The 20,387-nt window shown below is 42.3% G+C and overlaps 1 protein-coding gene across 1 annotated transcript in view; it reads right to left on the minus strand.

Annotated features, from left to right (window-relative positions):
- Positions 1–428: 428 nt before the first annotated feature.
- The window catches only part of CFAP65 (cilia and flagella associated protein 65), a 47,097-nt gene continuing 27,138 nt past the window's right edge, over positions 429–20,387 (minus strand). The window contains exons 20-31 of the mRNA XM_083375672.1: positions 19,477–19,587; positions 17,543–17,734; positions 16,739–16,897; positions 15,450–15,593; positions 14,571–14,687; positions 13,835–13,972; positions 12,215–12,280; positions 6,156–6,370; positions 5,243–5,413; positions 4,397–4,684; positions 2,119–2,256; positions 429–705 (exon numbers count right to left, since the gene is read on the minus strand). Coding sequence (XP_083231798.1) covers positions 591–705; positions 2,119–2,256; positions 4,397–4,684; positions 5,243–5,413; positions 6,156–6,370; positions 12,215–12,280; positions 13,835–13,972; positions 14,571–14,687; positions 15,450–15,593; positions 16,739–16,897; positions 17,543–17,734; positions 19,477–19,587 — 1,854 coding nt within the window. The 3' untranslated portion in view covers positions 429–590. The remainder of the gene's footprint in view (positions 706–2,118; positions 2,257–4,396; positions 4,685–5,242; positions 5,414–6,155; positions 6,371–12,214; positions 12,281–13,834; positions 13,973–14,570; positions 14,688–15,449; positions 15,594–16,738; positions 16,898–17,542; positions 17,735–19,476; positions 19,588–20,387) is intronic.

Raw genomic sequence — 20,387 nt, forward strand, 5'->3', positions numbered from 1 at the left:
AAGCACCATATTAAAACTACAAAGGAATAAAGGACTCTTCCTGCGTATGGCCTGTTTGTTAACCAGCGCCATGAAGCCAATTTCCTTCCTAGTCAATATTATTCCTTATAGTTGCTATAGCTTTGTATTCATGTGCAGTTGTTAAACTTCACTGTCACCCAGAGATCACAGTAACCAAGGAAAGTGTCCTCTGCATTTAACATCTAGTGAAAGCTGCTATTGACAAACTGGGCGAGAAGCCTAAGCTGCCCCCTGCTGGAGTGAAAACTAAACACTTGCCACACAAAAGTGAATTAAGATTCATATACGTTTATAGGAAAGGTAAAAAGCTCGATCTCTTTCATATGACACAATTAGAATCGCTTTTCCTGTCATATAAAATGAATTTTTATTTTGAATGTTAAATCCAGGATAAGACCCTCTGCCATTCCAGTTTTTGCACAGAACAAAATCAGATCAGATTCTATCACAAATGTCATTTCTCCTTGGACCCAGTTCTGCAGGGCCATCTTCCAGCAGGGATATTGGTCACAGAGGGCCATCTTCCCACCAGTAATATCCACAGTGATCCCAAAGTCTTCCGTGAGCTCCTAGGGGGCCAAGACAATGTGCCGCTGCCCTTCACAGTTCTTGATTTCACTGGAAGTATTGGTCCCCCCCTGCATTGTAGGTGATCCGTACATCGAAACTATGGGACTGACACCTCTGAAAGACAAAAACTCTTTTGAACTTTCACAATTTCACAACCATTGTTTAAATTACTTTTCCTAAGTCCCTGCTTGTTAAAGAACAAGGTTTGGCAAGTCCTTTTCTAGAAAGGAAATGCCACCTTTGGGGATTAACAGTTCTGGCTGTGTTGATTTCCCACACTCTGCCTTTTGTTTTTCAACTGCAATTTTTGCAAGAAAACCTATTCTGGCAGAGGAATGCTTTTCCTTCAAAGAATTGTTGCTCGAGATTTTCCCTTGGTTTAAGGAATCCTTCCTGTTCTTTAGTTTTCACCTCTCTACCCACTGAATCCATGGCCCTCATTTATGATTTCTTCCCAATTACAGATAGTCCTCAATTTACAGCAACAATTGAGCCCAAAATTTCTGTCGTTAAGCAAGACAGTTATTAAGAGAGTTTTGCCCCATTTTGCGACCTTTCTTGCCATGGTTGTTAAGTGAATCACGGCAATTGTTAAGCCAGTAGCATGGTGGTTAAGTAAATCTGGCTTCCCCATTGACTTCACTTGTTCAGAAGGTCGCAGAAGGGGATCACCTGATCCCAGGACATGGCAACCGTCATAAATATGAGTCAGTTGCCAAGCGTCTGAATTTTGGTCATACGTCCACGGGGATGCTGCAACGGTCACAAGTGTGAGAAATGGACATAAGTCACTTTTTTCAGTGCCATTATAACTCAGAGTGGTTGTTAAAAAACTGTTGTAAGTTGAGGACTACCTGTCCTCAACTTAGAACAGTTTGTTTAGCAACCGTTCTATGTTGTCGCCTTTCCTCTGCACACTCCTTTTCAAGGGCTCCTTGGGATTTTTCTGGACCTTATAAAAGGTAAAGGTAAAGGTTCCCCCACACATGCGTGCTAGTCGTTTCCGACTCTAGGGGCCGGTGCTCATCTCCGTTTCAAAGGCGAAGAGCCAGCGCTTGTCCGAGGACGTCTCCGTGGTCATGTGGCCGGCATGACTAGACGCCAAAGGTGCACAGAACACTGTTACCTTCCCACCGTAGTGGTCCCTGTTTTTCTACTTGCATTTTTACGTGCTTTCGAACTGCTAGGTTGGCAGAAGCTGGGATGAGTAACAGGCGCTCACTCTGTTACGCGGCACTCGGAATTTGACCCGCCAAACTGCCGACCATCTGATCGACAGGCTCAGCGTCCTAACCCACTGAGCCACCGCGTCCCTTTCTGGACCTTATACAGCCCAATAAATAGCAGGAGGCAGCCAAAGAAGAAACCCAGGGACTACGAAAGAGAACCTGTGCAGAAGCACGTTTCGGCCACTCCTAAACTCTCACGCTACAACTCTCTCGAGGTGTACTTGATTACATTTTAATTGTGAACCAGTCCTTTCATGCTATGAGCCCTTATCCCCTTCCCTTCTGCTGATCTACTCACTTTTGGGAGAACACAGGAGAGTGTGCAATGATTCTCGGCTGTGCGGTCAGCATTACTTCCCCACGACTGGCCTCCACCAGAATGTTCTGGATGGTGTTATCCAGCACCATTTCAGCCAGATTTGCAAATGCCGGCATCCTTCACAGAAAGCACATTTCAGATCTTCATGCTCACTGATGCTGGTGTTTCCTATGTTGCGGTCAGGGACTGTACCCACAGCACCTTTTATAATGCCACGGTCAACAGTGGAAACTCATGCCCAGTCAAGTATGCATCACCCAAGATAATATTTTTGCGGTGAAAAAAAAGCACCCTGATCTTGGTGTATTTAAAGTCAGCTACATAGAAAATACTATATATAATGAGAAACTAAATTGATCTGGGGGGGAAATATTGTCTACTAATGAGATATACTTTGGCAATGCCTAAGACCAGAGAATGATTATAATTTGGCAATATTCTATATTGAAAGATTTGGAAAACTTCATCCAGGATTAACATTGCAAGGAGGCAATAGCAATAGCCCCTAGCCTAGACTTTATATACCACTTTACAGTGCTTCACAGCCCTTTCTAAGTGGTTTACAGGGTCAGCCTATTGCCCGCAACTATCTGGGTCCCCATTCTATCGACCTCAGAAGGATGAAAGGCTGAGTCAACCTTGAGCCGGTGAGACTTGAACTGCCGAACGGCTGGCAGTCGGCAGTCATCAGAATTAGCCTGCAATACTGCATTCTAACCACTGCGCCCCTGCGGCTCTAATATTACAGGTAGTCCTCGACTTATGACTTGTAAATTGTGATGGTTATAAATTGGGTCATACACACAACAGACCCAATTTTACAGTCTTTTTTGTGGCAGCTTTTGTAACTTTGGAACTGGGTTGTAAATACTTCAAGGGAGGTCCATTTTAACTTCGAACAGTTACTAAGTGAGTGGTCATAAATTGAGGACTATCTGTACTTTCACAACAAGCCTGGCAGATTTAAGCTTTCATTCAAACTTCAGTACCAATGCCAGAACATTAAACATACGTATACGAAGCTTCTCATACTCTATATCAGGAATGTCAAACTGCCGGCCCACAGGCCGATTTCATCATACTGAAGCCACACGCACCCCGTTGCCGGCAATGCAAAAAGAGTCGCGATACATCGTGACACATCGTGTGACGTGGCGAGTTTGACACCCATGCTCTATATTGTAACCAGATTGCAATTTTGACTGAATTTAGCCATATTTCTGCTTTTGGGTTCTCCAGCCCAGTACTTATATTTCGAATCCTAACCTCTGACTTTGACTATATGGTTCCTCCTAGTCCTTCTGTACCATTTGTCTGGGAATTTGAACATCTTTTTGGTTCTGACTGCATATCTGCCTCTGGTCCCTTAAATTCTTATTCTAATACCCTTCTGCTGGAATTTAAGGTGCCTGATTTCGACTATGCTTCATGAAACGGACCTCCAGGAAGCATGGGCAGAAAAAGAGAACTGTTAAGACACTGAAGGTCCATGCCTAAAGCCATTATGAGGACCTAAGCTTTGAAAAGACACTGCCACCAGGTTTGCCAGACCTTTTCCTTCATCTGTAAGTAAGAGGAGGCTTCCCAGTAAACTATGTATAGCAGTGATGGCGAACCTTTTAGAGACCAAGTGCCCAAACTGCAACCCAAAACCCACTTATGTATCATTGGGTGCCAGGTGGGTATGGCCCATTGGGTGGGTGTGGCCCATTGGGTGGGTATGGCCCATTGGGTGGGTGGGGCTGTTGGTGGTAAAGGCAGACTGGGAAGACTAAAAAGTTCAATCAATTCCAACTATGCGAGGTCTTTTTTTCCCCCCGCAAGAAGTTGAAATTGATTGATTGATTGAACTTTTTTTTGCATATGGTGGCAGAGGCTTAAAGCAAAAAGGTTTTATAAAACCCAGCTTAAGGCCTAGGACTGGGGCAACGGCGCATGTGCCCACAGAGAGGACTCTGCGTGCCACCAATGGCACACGTGCCATAGGTTCGCCACCACAGATGTATAGTATTAAGTTCATCTTTTTTGTGATTCAAATTGCACATATTGATACTTAGTTCTAGAATCTCAGGACAAATGCGGCCTCTTGATCATTAGCTTCCCTGGTCAATATTTTTCTATAGGAAAGCTTTGAGTTGGGACAGCCTCATAAATAGAATCAATACATGCATCTGATATTCTTCTTTTGCATTACAGGGATATTAGCTTAGAACACGGCTATTTTGCCTCAACTTTTAGTTTAGAGATTTTGTCTCACCTGATAATGAATTCTTTCTCTTCCCGGGACTGTTCCTTGCGAATAATGACACTTAGGTTCTCTGTAACACGTGAAGGGACTCTGGGAGGTACTGTTTCTCTTCCCAAGTCTTCATCATCTGTCCCACCTTTAGCATTGAAATCTGGGGAAGGAGTTTCTGGAGAGGTGCCAGTTGAGCTCTTCTTCTGTTTGGCTGACTTTTCGCTCCAGAACTGGTAGAAGTAGGGTATGGGCTCTGTAAGGCTTCTGGCCACTGCTTGTTGGAACTGTGTCTCTTCCAACAAGCCCCTGGGATATCAAAGAGGATATTTATCGCAATTCAGTTTAAGAATCATTCAGGTTCATTGTATCGTTGCCCACAGCACCTGAAATCCTGTTAATATAAAAGCTAATGCAGGCTTAAGATGATGCCTTTATGTGTCAGGGATAAAAGAAGGCAAAATTACCGGGAGCCGTCACTACTCTGCCAGAGATACAGCTCAGCCAGACAGTGGTTGAACTAAGTGATAATGACGGGCGCAAAGTCCCCCCAGTAAATTTTATTGACACTGGATGGAGTTGAAGCTGGGCGATTCCTATCAGTGAGGGACCCTGGAGCTGGATAAGGAATCCAATCTCCTAACAGGCCTTGCATTTCTCATAACTGATTTAATTTAACCTTTCTTATGAAGTTATTCTGAAAGAAGACGGGAATAAACTCCATTCTTTTCAGCATCCTGGTTAAACAGCAGATCATACGTATGGTAAATGTATCCTATCTCTGCAGTCTATATATTTATAAACTATACGAGCTACGCAGTGACATCATCTAAATATTTCAGGACTTTTGACAGACAAGCCACCTACTTGATCACCATAGCGAGCATGTCCGTCAGCAGCTGGGCTTCTTGTTCTGTGCAGTTTTCCAGATCCATCCAGGTGCCATCCTTTATAGGTCCTTTCCCAGTTTTGCTCGGAATTGAGAATAGCGATGTCCTAGGTACAGAATCTTTTCTTGCTGTTTTCTTCTTCAGTTGGCTATAAAGAAAACATTAAAACTGCTCTTCTAAACGATCTAAGTCAGGGGTCTTCAAACTCGGCCTTTTTATGACTCATGGACTTCAACTCCCAGAATTCCTCAGCCAGCATGCCTGGCTGAGAAATTCTGGGAGTTGAAGTCCATGAGTCATAAAAGGGCCGAGTTTGAAGACCTCTGATCTAAGTCTTTCTACAACCATGAGATGCCTGGAAACAAGGAGACGGGATTTGTCTTCCAGCTCAGTTTATTAAATATTCTCATACCACAGGGGTGAGTTGGAAGGTAATCAGATGGTTTTTCCCAATTCCAATATTTCCACATTAAGACAAGCAATATTTTCATTCATAATAATACAATTCAAGCAAAACTAAAGCAAGTACTAAATGGATTTCCATGGGGCCCTTGACGCTCTCTGAGCTTGGTTGTGTTCCTGCAGGCATTTCATTACCAAACTAGGTAACATCATCAGTGCTAAAAGCTAGGTGGTTTTATGTCTCATTAAAAAATGCTAAAACAGATCAGTACATCTGATAAACTCACAATTGTGTCTTGTAAACTCACGGCTTGGTCAAATACGGACGTCTAGCCCCTACGGTATATTCAACAATTCCAAAATAAACCGTGGCTTAGTATATAAGGAATACATCCAGCCGTAAATAAATAAATTATAAAGAGCATCACCTAACGTCTCTAAGTGGAGAGGTCACAACTGGAGAAGGCAAGTAAAATCGTGTGTCTTACCGGTAAAGGAAGTGCTGGGGCAAATCACTAGAGAAGTTGGACAAGAAATCATCAATTGAGTGGGACCTGGCTGTAAAGCCTAGGTGCATGAGAAAGGGCTTGGGGAGTTCGGGCTTGGGCCAAAACCTGCTGGCCTCGTTGTCCCTTATGTGCCTCCTCTGGCTTCGGCTAGCAGGGGCGTTTGGCTCACAGATGTTCTTAATAGGAGGAAGAGTCTGTTGGGAAGAAATTAAAATAAACCGCTTACCAAAAAGAGGCTATCTAACCAATTTAACTTGTAACATACAAGAATCTTGCTAAATAAGAAGATAACAGAAGGAATGTGTAGGTGAGAATTGTGAGAAGATAACAGAAGGGATGTGTAGGTGGGAATTAATTTTATTTCATTTCATATATCTTTCCTATTTGTAGCCTTTCCTTTGAACTGCCCAGGAACTGCAGCTTTCTTTCTCACACACACACACACACTCACTCCTTATTCCCACCCCAGTTCTTTTCCAATCTTTGAGGACAAAGTGGAATACAAATCAAGTTCTGCAGAGCCTACAGCACAGAAAACCTGGGGTTCAACAAAATTAATACCCAAGGAAACCTGGATAGTTTGTGGCAGAATCTTCTCCAAATTTATCTTTAGTTAGTTAGTTTTAATTGTCAATTTGGATTATAATTTAATCTTGTTTGTTTCACTTGGTTCAACCTTCCTGCTTAAAAAGTCAAAAAAGTCAGGCATCTGCCATACTTTCACAGCAATGAAGACCAAAGCAGACAATTCATTTAAATTCTCTGCTATCTTCCTATCCAGCTTGACCACTCCTTTAATGCTCTTGTTCTCCAATGCCTTAACTGATAGGCTTCCTACTCCAAATATCTTTGAAGATTTTTATTTGCTGTTAATATTCTTTTGTGTGTGTGTGTGTGTGTGTGTGTGTGTGTGTGTGTGTGTGTGTGTGCTTTACAAAGTGTTCTACATATTTTATTGATGCCTTATACATTTTTGGTCAACATTTTCCAAATGTTCCTTTCTGTTTTCATATGGGAAAGATGCCCATTTTTTTGGAGAAAGGTTTTTGCCTTCAACTGCATCTCTGTTCATATTGTTAGGCACTTTGGCATTGTCTTGGAATTTAATGGTACCCTTTCTGGACATTATAGCTGAGATTCTATTATTGTCGTTTTGAAAAATTGCCAAACATTTAGAGACTGACCTTTGACTCTTGCTTTCAATCTTCTTTTCATTAATCCACTTTTTTAAAAAAAAAAAGTTTGATCTTCTGAAGTCACACTTGACCGTGTTGGACGTTTCAGCCAAATATTCACTTAGATACATCTGAAGATAATAGCTTTTTGATTGTCAGTTGGTTCAACACATCTCTTAGGCAAAATTCTGAATGGGGCTTAGCATTAAGGTAAGTGATGCAGTGTATGAAAACCAAAAAGAACATTTGGAAAATGTTGACCAAAAATGTATAAGGCAAGTATATAATATGCAAAACACTACTCTTGTTGGCTTTTTGAATAGATTTTGAGTGTACGGCTATTTAGAATATCTAGAAATTTTAGAAAAGGTCTCTTAGTCCTTTTCCAGAGTGTTCATTTCCCCAAACTCTGCTTACATGAAAGGAAATTATGTTTATTGTTTCTTTTTCTCTAATTCCGTTTCTATCCGTAGGTCAGCTATAGCCTCTTGTGTGGGACAATAGTATGTGCTGAGTACTAACCTGCTTTGGAGGATTGATATGGACATCAGTAGAAGTTTCTGCTCCATTTTGTGGCTGTCAGAAATCTGTGTTCTGGGATTTCTATGCATGGGATTTCTCATTCTTTTCAGGCTCAGCCATTCTCCTGGGCAGGGGCGGGGGGGAGGGGGAAGGTTGAGGTGCCAATATGTATTTGCTCTGCTCTGTCTCTTGCTCTGTCCTCTTTGATGTGTCTCTAACAGGGTGAGAATGGAATGTACTACCAGCCATCTGCCTTATCTCCCACCGTGGAAGAAACGGCACAGACACCTAACAGCCTTGGAAGTGGCACCTTATTACTCTGTTCCCACAGCGTTTTCACACCTGCGGATTGGCCTGTTTGAACCATCCAGATGGACAGTTTGGGTTAGGGTTACTGTGGACACTTTTAATTTCTTGGTTTTCCTAGCCCATGTCCTGAGCTACATGGAAGAATATGGCCGAGACATCCCCAGTGACAGTGGATGGGTGAGAATCGTAACCATGGCCCTGGAGGGAGCAGCAGCTCAGGGGATGGTGACCCTGCACAACGCTGACGCCCCTGAGCTGCGAAACGTCAACCATTTCATGGCTGCTCTGAGGAGGAGGTTCGGGGACCCTTTAACTGACCGGGAGGCTAGAAAGCACATCAAAACAGTGAGGCAGGTCGTCACCCGGTAGCCGAGTATACGGAAGAATTTAGACACCTGGCAAGCCAACTCAACTGGACAGAGGATGTCCTAGTGGGCTATTTCAAAGATGGGCTGAACAATGACCTGTATCATGCCTACATCCCCAGAGGAGATCCAGACCGACTCCACAACTGGTGTATCCTGGCCAAAGAAACTTCAAGTGCGGTAAGGAGGGCACCGAGCTGCCGAATGCTGTTTGAAGTCTCCCGTGCAAAAGCCCGACCGAGCCAGAGGAGGGAAACCTAGGAAGACGCCGCAGAGACCCAAAGAGACCACCAGGAAGAGCGCTGAGGTCACTGAGATCCCATCCCCTGGAGCCCTGGGGGAAGGAACTCTGATTACAGTTGGAAAACCACCTGAATCCCCTGACAGCGACTCCGAGGATGAACCCCTGTAAACACACCCATCACACCTCTCACCAGAACCTTAGAGCTATTGAGTCCAGGGATGCCAAGAAAGGTAACCCTGAAGGTCCTAGTGTACTCGGATTGTACCCGTTGCCTCATAAGCCCAACTTTGGCGGGGAACCTAGGAATCTTGGTGAGGACCCAATTTCATTTGGCCAATTAGATGGGTCCATCGCAGGGGGGATCCCAGTCACCCTTGTCACCCAGCCAATCCAACTCACTACGGGGGATCACAGCGAGTCTTTAACTTTTATAGTGACCCCAGGCATGAAGTGGCCCTTAATCTTGGGGATGGCATAGTTGAGAAAATGGAATCCAAGGGTGGACTGGAGAACCAGAGAGTTGAGGTTCCCAAAGCAAAAGCATGTCGCCCGGGGTGGAGAGTGAAGGACAAAGGGAAAAGGAACCCCGGAGGTAGTAGCAAAGGCGAAACATCGGGGATTAGAAATGGTACCCGAGGAATACTGGGATTTAGCTGAGGTGTTCAGTGAAGAGCGGTCCGACGAACTCCCATCGGCCCACCAACTGCACCATTGAAATCCTACTGGGGGCCAAATTACCCAAGCCAAAAATGTACTTGATGACCACCCCCGCTCCCAGGAACTAGGAGAACTGCAGAAGTTCATAGAGAAAAATTTAGCATGAGGCTTCATACAGCTGGTGAGACCAAAAACGGCGGCTCCAGTTTTGTTCCAGGAGAAGAAAGATGGGTCTCTTTCCCTCTGCATGAATTACAGCTCTTTGAACACAGTGAGCAAAAACAATATCTACCCCCTGCTGCTAATGAAAGATATTTTGGCCCACTTAGCGAAGGGGAAAATATTCTAAAAATTAGACTTAAGGGAAGCATATTACCGAGTTAGCATTAAAGAAGGAGACGAATGGAAGACGGCATTTAACTGCCCCATGGGCTGCTTCCAATTTAGGGTGCTCCTGTTTGGACTGCAGGGAGCGCCAGCAGTCTTCATGCAGCTAATTAACGAAGTCCTCCTGGAGCACCTCTACAAGGGGGTTCTCGTGTACCTGGATGACATCTTAATTTTCACTGAAACAAGGGAGGAGCACGTAAAACTGGTCAGGGCAGTACTGAATAAATTGCGGGCTGCTTGACTTTACGCCAAGCTATCAAAGTGTGAATTCCTTAAAGAAAAAATTGACTATTTAGGATACTGCATATCTCATAATGGGATAGAAATGGACCTGAAAAAGGTCAGGGCAGTGCTGGAGTGGGCACCGCCACGCACGAGGAAAGAACTGCAAAGTTTCCTGGGGTTCGCTAATTTCTACCGCCAATTCATCCCTTCTTTTGCCCAAAAAGCACATCCCATTACAAATTTACTAAAAACAAGAGGGGAGGGCAAACCAAAACTGAATGGGCTATGGAATGTCAAGCTACGTTCAGAAAATTGAAAAGACTTTTCGCAGCTGAGCTGGTCCTGAAACACCCAGACACAGAGAAGCCTTTTGTCGCACAAGCAGATACTAGCAATGAAGCAGTAGGCGCAGTACTACTTCAAGTACATAAACCAAAAGGGCCAACTGCAGCCCTGTGCATATGCATCCAGAAAACTCACGGAGATGGAGCAGAGGTGGGTAGTGTGGGAGAAGGAAGCCTATGCCATGTGTTGGGCCCTCTTCACATGGAGGCATTTCCTAGAAGGGAATAAAATCCCCTTCCAGATATGGACTGACCACAAGAACCTTGAAGCCTTAAAACCCCCCAGAAAACTGTCATCAAAACAAGCGAGGTGGCCTCAACACTTCCACTGGTTTAACTTTACTATCAAATACATGCCTGGGGAAAAAAAATTATTAGCAGATGCTTTGTCAAGGTTGCCACAGTATAACAGCACCGAAACAGAAGTGGTGGGCCCCCTCATGCCATCTAAACAATTAGGGACTCCAGTAACCACACACTTACAAGCTAAGAAACCAAAGCTCCTAGATAGCGAAGCAGGAGCAGAGTTCAGACAGGCTTTGGAAACAGATGAATGGTTCCTGGGTCATAAGAACCTCTGTTCGATGGATGATGGACTGCCTTGGGTGGGTGGAAAATTATGTGTACCGAAAGCCCAGAGACTGAAATTTATGCAACTATGTCACAACTCAAAGATGGCTGGACATTTTGGTTCATAAAAATGCTCCATCTAGTAAAGATATAGTTTTGGTGGCCATCCATAAAGGACATTGAAAGCTATGTGGCTAGCTGTCCCATCTGTGCAGTGGCAAAACGAAAGGGTAAGAATGGCAGCACCGCACAAGCCTGAGCGAGAGACGGCTGGAGCTGCAGGGCTGTGAGGGCTCAGTGGAAGTGCCAGGATCAGTGCCAGGCTCCAGCTGGAGCTCGGCGCTGATCCTGGCATTTCTGAGCCCAGAAGAAGCGCTGATCAGCTGGAATGATGCAGCAACTCCAGGGTCTTGTGATTTACATTCAGATGCTTGGCAACCGATTCATATTTATGATGGTCACCGTGTCCCAGGGTCATGTGAAGTGACCAAAACCTGCTGCAACCACCCAGCAGATGGGGGAGGGGGAATAAAAAACAAACACCCCCCACGCCACCCACGCTGCCAATCCTCAACAGAAATGCTCACAACAATGAAAACCTCGGACAGGAGGAAGAGCGCCGCCGGGCGGGCAGGCAGGTGTCTTGCTCGGCTGTGGCTTGGAGGGCACTTTTTTCAGGGCCATTGTAACTTCGAACAGTCACTAAGCGAACTGTTGTAAGTTGAGGACTACCTGTACTTCATCACTTTTTTCCTTTTTTGGGGGGGTCATCTAGTTTTTGATACCTTGCTAGGCGACTGGTGGTACTCGGATGTTGCCATATCCTAAAAGTGGTACAATGGGTGAAAAGATTGAAAAGCCCTGCACTATGGAACGGTATATAAGTTTAAGTGCTTTTGCTATTGCTACAGTCATGCTGGCCACAAATGTTTTTGGACAATGCTGGCTCTTTCGGCCTTGAAACGGCGATGAGCACTGCGCCCTAGAGTCGGACATGACTGGACCTTTATTTAGTTTGTGTGAGAGAAAGAGGGAGAAGCCAGCCTCTCCCTAATAGTTCACAGAGTATAGGCTTCCCGGAGTATAGTTTGGGAAGATTCTGTTTAAAGGTGTGGATATAGGTATGAAACAATAAAGAAATATGCCTGGAAGATTTACATTTCCTGCTCAGTTTGTGGAATGGAGGCTGACAACAAGGGATCTCACTATATCTACATTAAGGCGTTTAACTAATTACCTTATATTTTCTGATCTTTGTGAGTTCTTTAGAAAGCTTTGATAATCCTGGCACATTTGGAGCTCCCTAAAGAAAAAAAAGATAATAATAGCAAAAAGTTACGGAAATTGAACAGATGTGATATATACCTGAATGAAGCAAGTTAATCCAAACACACAAACTTGTAGGATGTAGCCTTTTTTTAAAAAAAAAAAAAGAAGAAGGATGCAACCCTGAATAAAGAAACCTTAATCTTCTCTCTGCCAGTCCCTTTTCTGCTCAAAGTGGGCAATCTCCAAGCTACTTTTCTCCTTGTGGGTGTCTAGATGAGAGTGGAGAAAAATCAGTGATGGATTCTAAGGACAAAATTCCCTCAACATCAAGCCATGGATTTACTGTAAAAATTCCTGGGGCTTAGTAAAGCATTGACATATTATACAGTATTAGGAGGGTTTTTTTTGTAAGGTTCTTATCTTCCCTCTACCATTCTCTATGGCTGGCTGTTGATTCCTAAATCCTTGCAAACAGATGTGCTAATAGAAATCCAAAACATTGCATTCGAGTAAATAAATGTACTTATTTAACATTGCAATCATTATAATTTAATTCTATTTTTATGTCATGGGATTGGTTCTGACCACAGACACTTTAAATTTGTAATGTAAGTGTTTCAGATTTATTGTGCATGCTTTATTACTGATATTTTAAATGTGCTGTGTACATTTTACCACTTATATATCATACCATCGATGTTTTAAGAAAAAAATATGTAGATAAAACCTGAACACTAATTTTGACTTATGTTTCCCCGGTGTGTCCAGAAAATATATTCAGGAAAATATGAATCATAGAATATAGAATCACAGGACTGGAAGACACCTTGGAGGTCTTCTAGTCCAACCCCCAGATAAGTGAATGCCCCATCTTTTCTTGAAAACCTCCAGTGATGCAGCACCCACAATTCCAGGAGGCAAATTGTTCCATTGGGTAATTGCTCTCACTGTCAGCAAATTACATCTACAATCATTTGCAAATCTATATATTGTAATGTCTGAACAAGGAGTTGCTAATTCTGAGGAGCAGAATGATTCTGGCATCTAAATGATGTGGCTAAGTCTTATATCAGACTATCCTGTAAACCAGACATGTCAAACACAAGGACCGGGGGCCGGATCCGGCCCGCGAAGTGGTTTCATGTGGCCCGCGAAGCCATCCTGGAAACAGTGAGGGAACGGCCCCCACTGCCTCGGCCCTGGCCCAGAGACCCTCCTTCTGCCAGAGACCCTCAGATCTGTCCCACTCCTGCCCAGGCCCCCATAGGCACCCTTGATGCCAACGATGTAGAACTGGCCATGCCCACCCAGTAGGCCATACGCACTCTAGCCACGCCCACCCAGCAGGCCACGCCCACCCAGGCCACACCCACCCGGCCCCTTGAGGGCAACCGCAATGCTGATGCGGCCCTCAATGAAATTGAGTTTGACACCCCTGCTGTAAACTGAAAACATCGCCGGGTATTTTTTAGCCATCTTCTTACATATGTTCACTAAACACAGAATCAAGTGGTAACAAAAAAAGTTCAGAAATACATTCTAATTCAGATATACAATAGATGCCCCTTCAAAGCAAGCTAGTTTTTACCTTGAAAGGTTCCTTTGGGGCCTGCTTTATATCCAGGTCTTTCTCCGTGATGGTAAACTCCACGGCTTGGCGAGCTTTTTCAGTCTCCCATTCCTGCAGCTCTTTCTCATATTGATCCAATGAGTTCTGAGTAAAAATCTACGGGGAAAATACCTAAGATTAACATCATCCAGCTGGGATTTTTGCTACTTTTCTTCTTCTGTACTGGTGAGATATGTCGCCCCTTACGTGCCTTCTGAAACTTAATTTCTGGCAGCACTTTAGTTTAATGTTATGACTTTATAGGATTTCTTTATAGAAATTACTGGAAACAACTATCTCACCAAAGGGAAAACAAGATAATTATATGCAGAACAGTTAAGCCAACATGTTTGGATTACAGGAAAGAGGACAAAAATGAAATCATGCATGTTCAAGAGCATTCTATTTGACCTACACATCATGGAAAAATATAATTTGTGTTAAGTGTACATTATTTCTGTCTTCTTGAGGCTTCTATGCAGATGTTCCCTTGACAAAAGCCATTCAGCCTTAATTACTCTATTATATAAATCCCACATTTGTTATTAATTTTAATGAACTAATCAGTGACGGACTTCAGTGCAGTCTCACACTCTTTAGAGCTATAGCCTTTCTGCTTGGCACCAAGATCTCTTATATCGCATATAAGCAACCCAACCCCCCTGGCTTTTGGTGTTAAAGGAAATTTTGATCTGAGGTATCAACTAAGTCTCACCTCACAAATCAAATCCACATTGTAGAAGCATGGATTTTCACCAGCATGCAGTGTAAGAACACAGTGAGTGCTCTCTCCGGCCTGCACAATTCCATTTTGAGGTATGATCTTCAGTGCCTTGAAATAAAACAATGGATTATTATATCATAATATATGAAGTCTCAGACAGCCCTCATCCTTCTGTCCTTCCACAAGGCCCTAAAGATTGTGGCATCAGCCCACATAGAATTCAAGGACCTTGAATGAGATATGTGTTAAGTTGGCCTCAGTTGCTTCTCTTATTATAATTATTATTGTTATTCCATTATCTTGTTTTTTATGCCTTTAAGTCTATTTAATTATATTACATGACATGACATGACATGACATGTCATAATATATTATATTTTTAATTCTAGGCTTTGTATTTCTTTAAACTGTAACTTGCTCAGGGTCACTCTTGTAAATTGTGTGGCCATATAAAACAATGAAATAAATAAATGAGTACATAAAGCATGCAAGATACTAGATTCACATTAAATATCTTTGTTTGTCACTCTGCAAATAGACTCTTTCCTACTTACATTAAAACGGAGTTAGAATAGTTGAATATAGCCAGAGTAGCAGAATACTGATAAAGAAAGATTGTTTTGGAGTCATAAAATACAAGACTGCATTTGAGCCATGCTGTTCTCTTTAGCAAGTGTTTATATTAACTTTTGGAGATTTTTCCATTTGTGGTGTAACCCGGTTCAGATGTTTGAGTTGATAAAATTGAAGCCAATTGATCAAGTGTTGTAACATTGCCAGATCAAAGTGGAGAAAGCTTGAAAGGAACAGAATCACTAGCTAGGAGAAAGACCAGGAAGCCAAAAAAACAATCATGTAGGTGAAACTCACCACCATGGCAGGAGAGATCCCTATGTGCCAGGTAAAAATGATGGCCTCATCCTCAGAAGCATTGTTGAGGAAAAAAAGGCGACTACATTTGCTGTAAACAGGGATATTGCCAAGACATATCCGAGGCTGAGATAAATATACTGCCTGGAAAGAAAATAAACAGAATGAATTGCTAGCCTAATAAGGAAGGATCCCTTTGTTTTCTTGGTCTAACTCAGGGGTCTTCAAACTTGGCCCTTTTATGACTTGTGGACTTCAACTCCCAGAATTCCTCAGCCAGCAAAGCTGGCTGAGGAATTCTGGGAGTTGAAGTCCACAAGTCATAAAAGGGCCAAGTTTGAAGACCCCTGGTCTAACTAGTGGAAGGAAACTAGGTGATTTACAGTGGTATGTAGATATTTCACATATGTCATTTACCTACGTATAAGTCTACTCACAGGTACAGTATATTTGGAAAGGAAGAACTGAATCAAAAAGCATGATTGATTTGAATATGTGTGATGAAAGACTTAGAAAATTAGTGAAGAATACAAAGATACGGAAATGTTCTAAATGTGGAACTGTCCAGTTGCCTTTTGAAAAGAAAAAAAAAACCACCTGCGAGTCTCAGGAGCTTTATCGCCAATGTAACATCCTTAGCTTGTAACAAAAGAATCTGATTGAAGAGGTCACCATTCTCAGTTTTGCAAATCTAGCACTGCTTTCTGCCTCTATGTGGAGGCAACAACAATTCTGCGCAACCGATCGACAAATATTGAAACGATGGCAAATTTTGTTTTCCCCCTGCTGTTGGGAGCAGCCAATATGATACCAAGGAATAAATTCAATCAGGCCAAGAGTCACAAGGTCACGTTATCCGAAGTGTGAGAGAAATACCTGCTGGTGCATTTTCTGGCATCCTACAGATGGCAACAGAATAATACCGACAGCAATGCATTCATCTTTCATTCAGTTGGACTGCATGTCACAGCATGCCTGGCTTTTTGTTAAAGAGATCATACTGGACCTTCTCAGAACACATAACAGCCTGCACAATGTACAGTTTTACCAATGGACACAGCCTGAAAAGTGTATCCTTTCTGTGCCTTGCCAGATGTTCATCAGATAAATAAGAAAAATTATTTCTTTTATTTTAAAAAAGAAAAAAAAAGACATTACTTGAGATAAAACAGCATCATATAAGAATGGCTTTCCCAGCGCCAGTGGCTCACTTACTCCTACTGGCAATCTGAAATCTCTGTTAAACACTCTCTTGTGTGATACTGGAACAAGTAAACTCCCAGATTTACCAGACCAGGTACTGTTAATTTGGCAGAGACTGGTGTTGTTGCAGCAGACACAACTTTGTCAAATTGTGCTGTTTCTCCCATAACTTGTGGATCAAAGCCTACTCCTTGAAAGGTAATTAAAGCAGAATCTCCATCAAGGATATGGATAGGTACGTCCACCTGTGCAAAGAAGAAAAGAAAAGAAAATTGCAGCTAAAAGAACAATGGCCATAACAAAAGAGGGATTGAAATTAACCTTTCTATCAATTTACTTTGGGGAACAGATGTGTGTAGCAGATCTTGGGGTGTTTGGGGCTAAAAATACAAAGCAAAATATTGCTCAAATCGAGATGAAGAATTGAGATTAAGGAAAATGGAATCATTAATAGATCAGCCTTATCTTGAGGTAAGACGGGTGGCCTACAAATTTTATCAATTAATAAAATAGCTGTAATAGCTAAAACATTGGACACAAAGCAGTTTTGCTGAAGTGAACTAAATATAAGAGCTTAATTGAATAATAGTCACCAGAATGTAAATTCTAAAGGTGACTAAAATTGGATTTGGCAGTTGAGATGATTTAGATGTTCCTGTGTGTGTGCAGAACATTTTTTGCTAATCAGTTTGGAAATCTAGATCAACCTAGCTTCACTCATAAATTCAGAACTGGACTGATTTTTCAAATTAGATCGATAATTTGAATTGGATTTCACATGATTCATGAAGGCCTAATGCATTTCAGTGGGCTAGCTAGATGGCATCAAGAATGGCAAGAAATATAAATTCCTAAAGGAAAGTGCTTATTCTTAAAGATAAAAATTTTACCGAGTACATTTTGGCTTCCAGTGGGCAAAAAATCCATTCAGTGTGGGCTGTTAATCCGGGGCCAATCTCTCCTCTTGGATTCAGGCAGGTAAAAACTGCATGTTGGTGATTCTCTCTCTCTACTTGCCGGAGGGCATCCATCTGAATTTCATAGACTGCAGTGGTAGAACCTCCATTATACAATTCATAAATCTGCAGGAAAGATAATCCAATTCCATTTGGTCTATTGGCAAAGATTATTAAATATTTTCTGACAAGATGCGCAAATATCTCCATTTTGTATAACTTCAGCCTCTTACCTCTCAATTATATAACCATTGTTAGGGGGAAATTAATTTGGCCCATATGAATATTTAATGTTAATTAGTGATATTATGAAGCAATCTTAAAATTTAAAATATATTCTTACATGGATGTAACATGAATGAATGAAAAATATTCCCCAGCAGGATTCCCAAGCTATTTATCAATACTATTGCTTTGGATTTATATATGTATGCATATCTATCTATCTATCTATCTATCTATCTATCTATCTATCTATCTATCTATCTATCTATCTATCCAGGGCCAGAACCTACAAAAGCAAGCCAAATAAACAAAGAATATCACAGGGCAAAGGAAACATAAAATACAACCAAACAATACATAGCAAATTGTGTATCACTTATCTATCCCAGAACTTGGGGAAATGGCCACATTTTTAAAAACTGCCTAAAAATGTGCACGGTCAGGGTGGTACAAACCTCCAGAGAGATAACATTCCAAGGGCAAGTGCCACAATAGATAAGGCATAGTTCCTAGGTCCCATTAGATGACATTAATGAATGGGACATGAAATACCCTCCCTGCCTGGGCAGGCAGAAATGATGGGAGAGAGGTCATCTCTCACATAGCCAGGGTATAGGCCTTGAAGGATTTTAAATTGCACTCAGAAGCCCATTGGGAACTAGTGTACTAGCATGGTATAGATCTTACATGGGTGTTTTGGGATGTGCCCTTAACCATTTGTGTGGCTGCATTCTAGATCAGCTGTAGCTTCCAAGATATCTTCAAGGACAATCCTCATTGTGGGTGATGGGTGTGGGTGATTGTGAGAAAGGGTTCACAGTCCAGGAAAGGGTGCAATTAATTTACCACATAAATCTGCACAAAGGCCCTCCTGGCCATAGCTGCTACCTACTACCTGCTCATTATTATTATTATCACCAAGCCATCTGTGGATGTAATAAGAGCAGAAAAATAACTACATTTTGCCACTCTTATTGCTACAGTCTAGTCTCAAATATGAGCTCTTACACAAGTTTACCCAGATTCTTTGTTTTTCTTCAATAGTCCTATAGCAGGGGTGTCAAACTGCCATCCCACGGGCCGGACACGTCAAGCGGAAGCCGTGCCCACCCCATTGCCGGCAATGGCAAAACAGTCCCGATACGTCGCGTGACGTCACCTAAAATGCTGCTTAATCTCGAATATTTTTGGAGGCAAAGAAATATTGGAGTAGGATTCATATATTGATGCAGAAAATTCTTAAAGTGAACATAAAGATTAGAAACTTTCCTTTGGGGCCTAATATGGTGACAGCAACAAGATTGCTCTATGCTCAAAAGTGGAAGGATGCCTCGATTCCTACCATCGACGAATGGTTACAAAAGCTGATGGAATTAGCAGAGATGGCCAAATTGACTGTGGCTGCAGAGGCACAATTTGGTCCAAGGCTCTCATCGCACACCCATTCCAGGCAGGAATTAAGACTTCGCTGGAACTGCCTACCAGATTCCCAGGGGGGGAAACCCGAAAACTCCCCCTGAAATTATTTGGGTCCATCCATTGCAAAATGATTGGATAAGTCCTACCTCCCTGCAAAGACAGAGGAGACAGCACCAGCAAATCAAAAGCAGTCGAAGAAACAAGGTGGGCTTTTGATGACTCACTTGCTTAGGAGAATTATATGTGCCAATAGCAATGGGTGTGAACATATGTTTAGCTGAAGTGAAGTGAATGTAGTGGCATCCCAGCTTCAGGGTCACGCCAATGAAATTCAGCTGCAGACACAGAATAAAAAGAAAAGAGGTGAAATAATGGGCTGTTACTTGCACCATACCTTACAGGCTGCATTCATACCAACCACAAATAGTGCCTTCCCCCACTCTCATTCTTAAAAACATTAAAGCTAAAGCTAAAAGTTAAAGGCAGCAGCCCTTCAGCATTCTCAAGGTTTTTCCTCATTAAATCTCACACCAAGGGTTGGTGTGGACAGAAGTCTGGATTTTCACCTTTTTTTTTTTTGAAATTCCGAATTCCTGGAAGAGGAAAAACATACAAACAAAAAGGAATGCATTCAAGAATACCTAGAAATCTTGCTTGTTAAGGATTGTATGATAAAATGGGCCCAAAACATCCAGGAAGTTATCACAATGGACACGTGGGAAAAGATTTGGGTGAGGAACGTAAAATTTACTCAAGCTCAAAATCTAAGAGAGAACTTTTACAAAATGTTTTATAGATGGCATTTAGATCCTAAAAAGCTTGCAAGTATGTATCCGAATTATCAGCCTAAATGTTCGAGGTGCGGTGATGAAGATGCAACATATTTTCACATATGGTGGACATGTAAGAAGGTTAAGGCTTTTTGGATAAAAGTCTGGTGGAATATGCAGAAGATTTTTAAACAGAGGATAAAGTTTTGTCCGCAACTTTTTTTGTTGGGAATAATTGCAAACGCTACAGTTGTGGACACCAAGTTTGATGTTGAACTTAATTACGGCGGCAAGACTTTTGATAGGCCAATATTGGAAGAAAGAGGAACTGCCGACCATAGAAGAGTGGACTTTAAAGGTTTCCG

Source organism: Vipera ursinii (assembly GCF_947247035.1).
Source record: "Vipera ursinii genome assembly, chromosome: 1".
NCBI lineage: Eukaryota > Metazoa > Chordata > Lepidosauria > Squamata > Viperidae > Vipera > Vipera ursinii.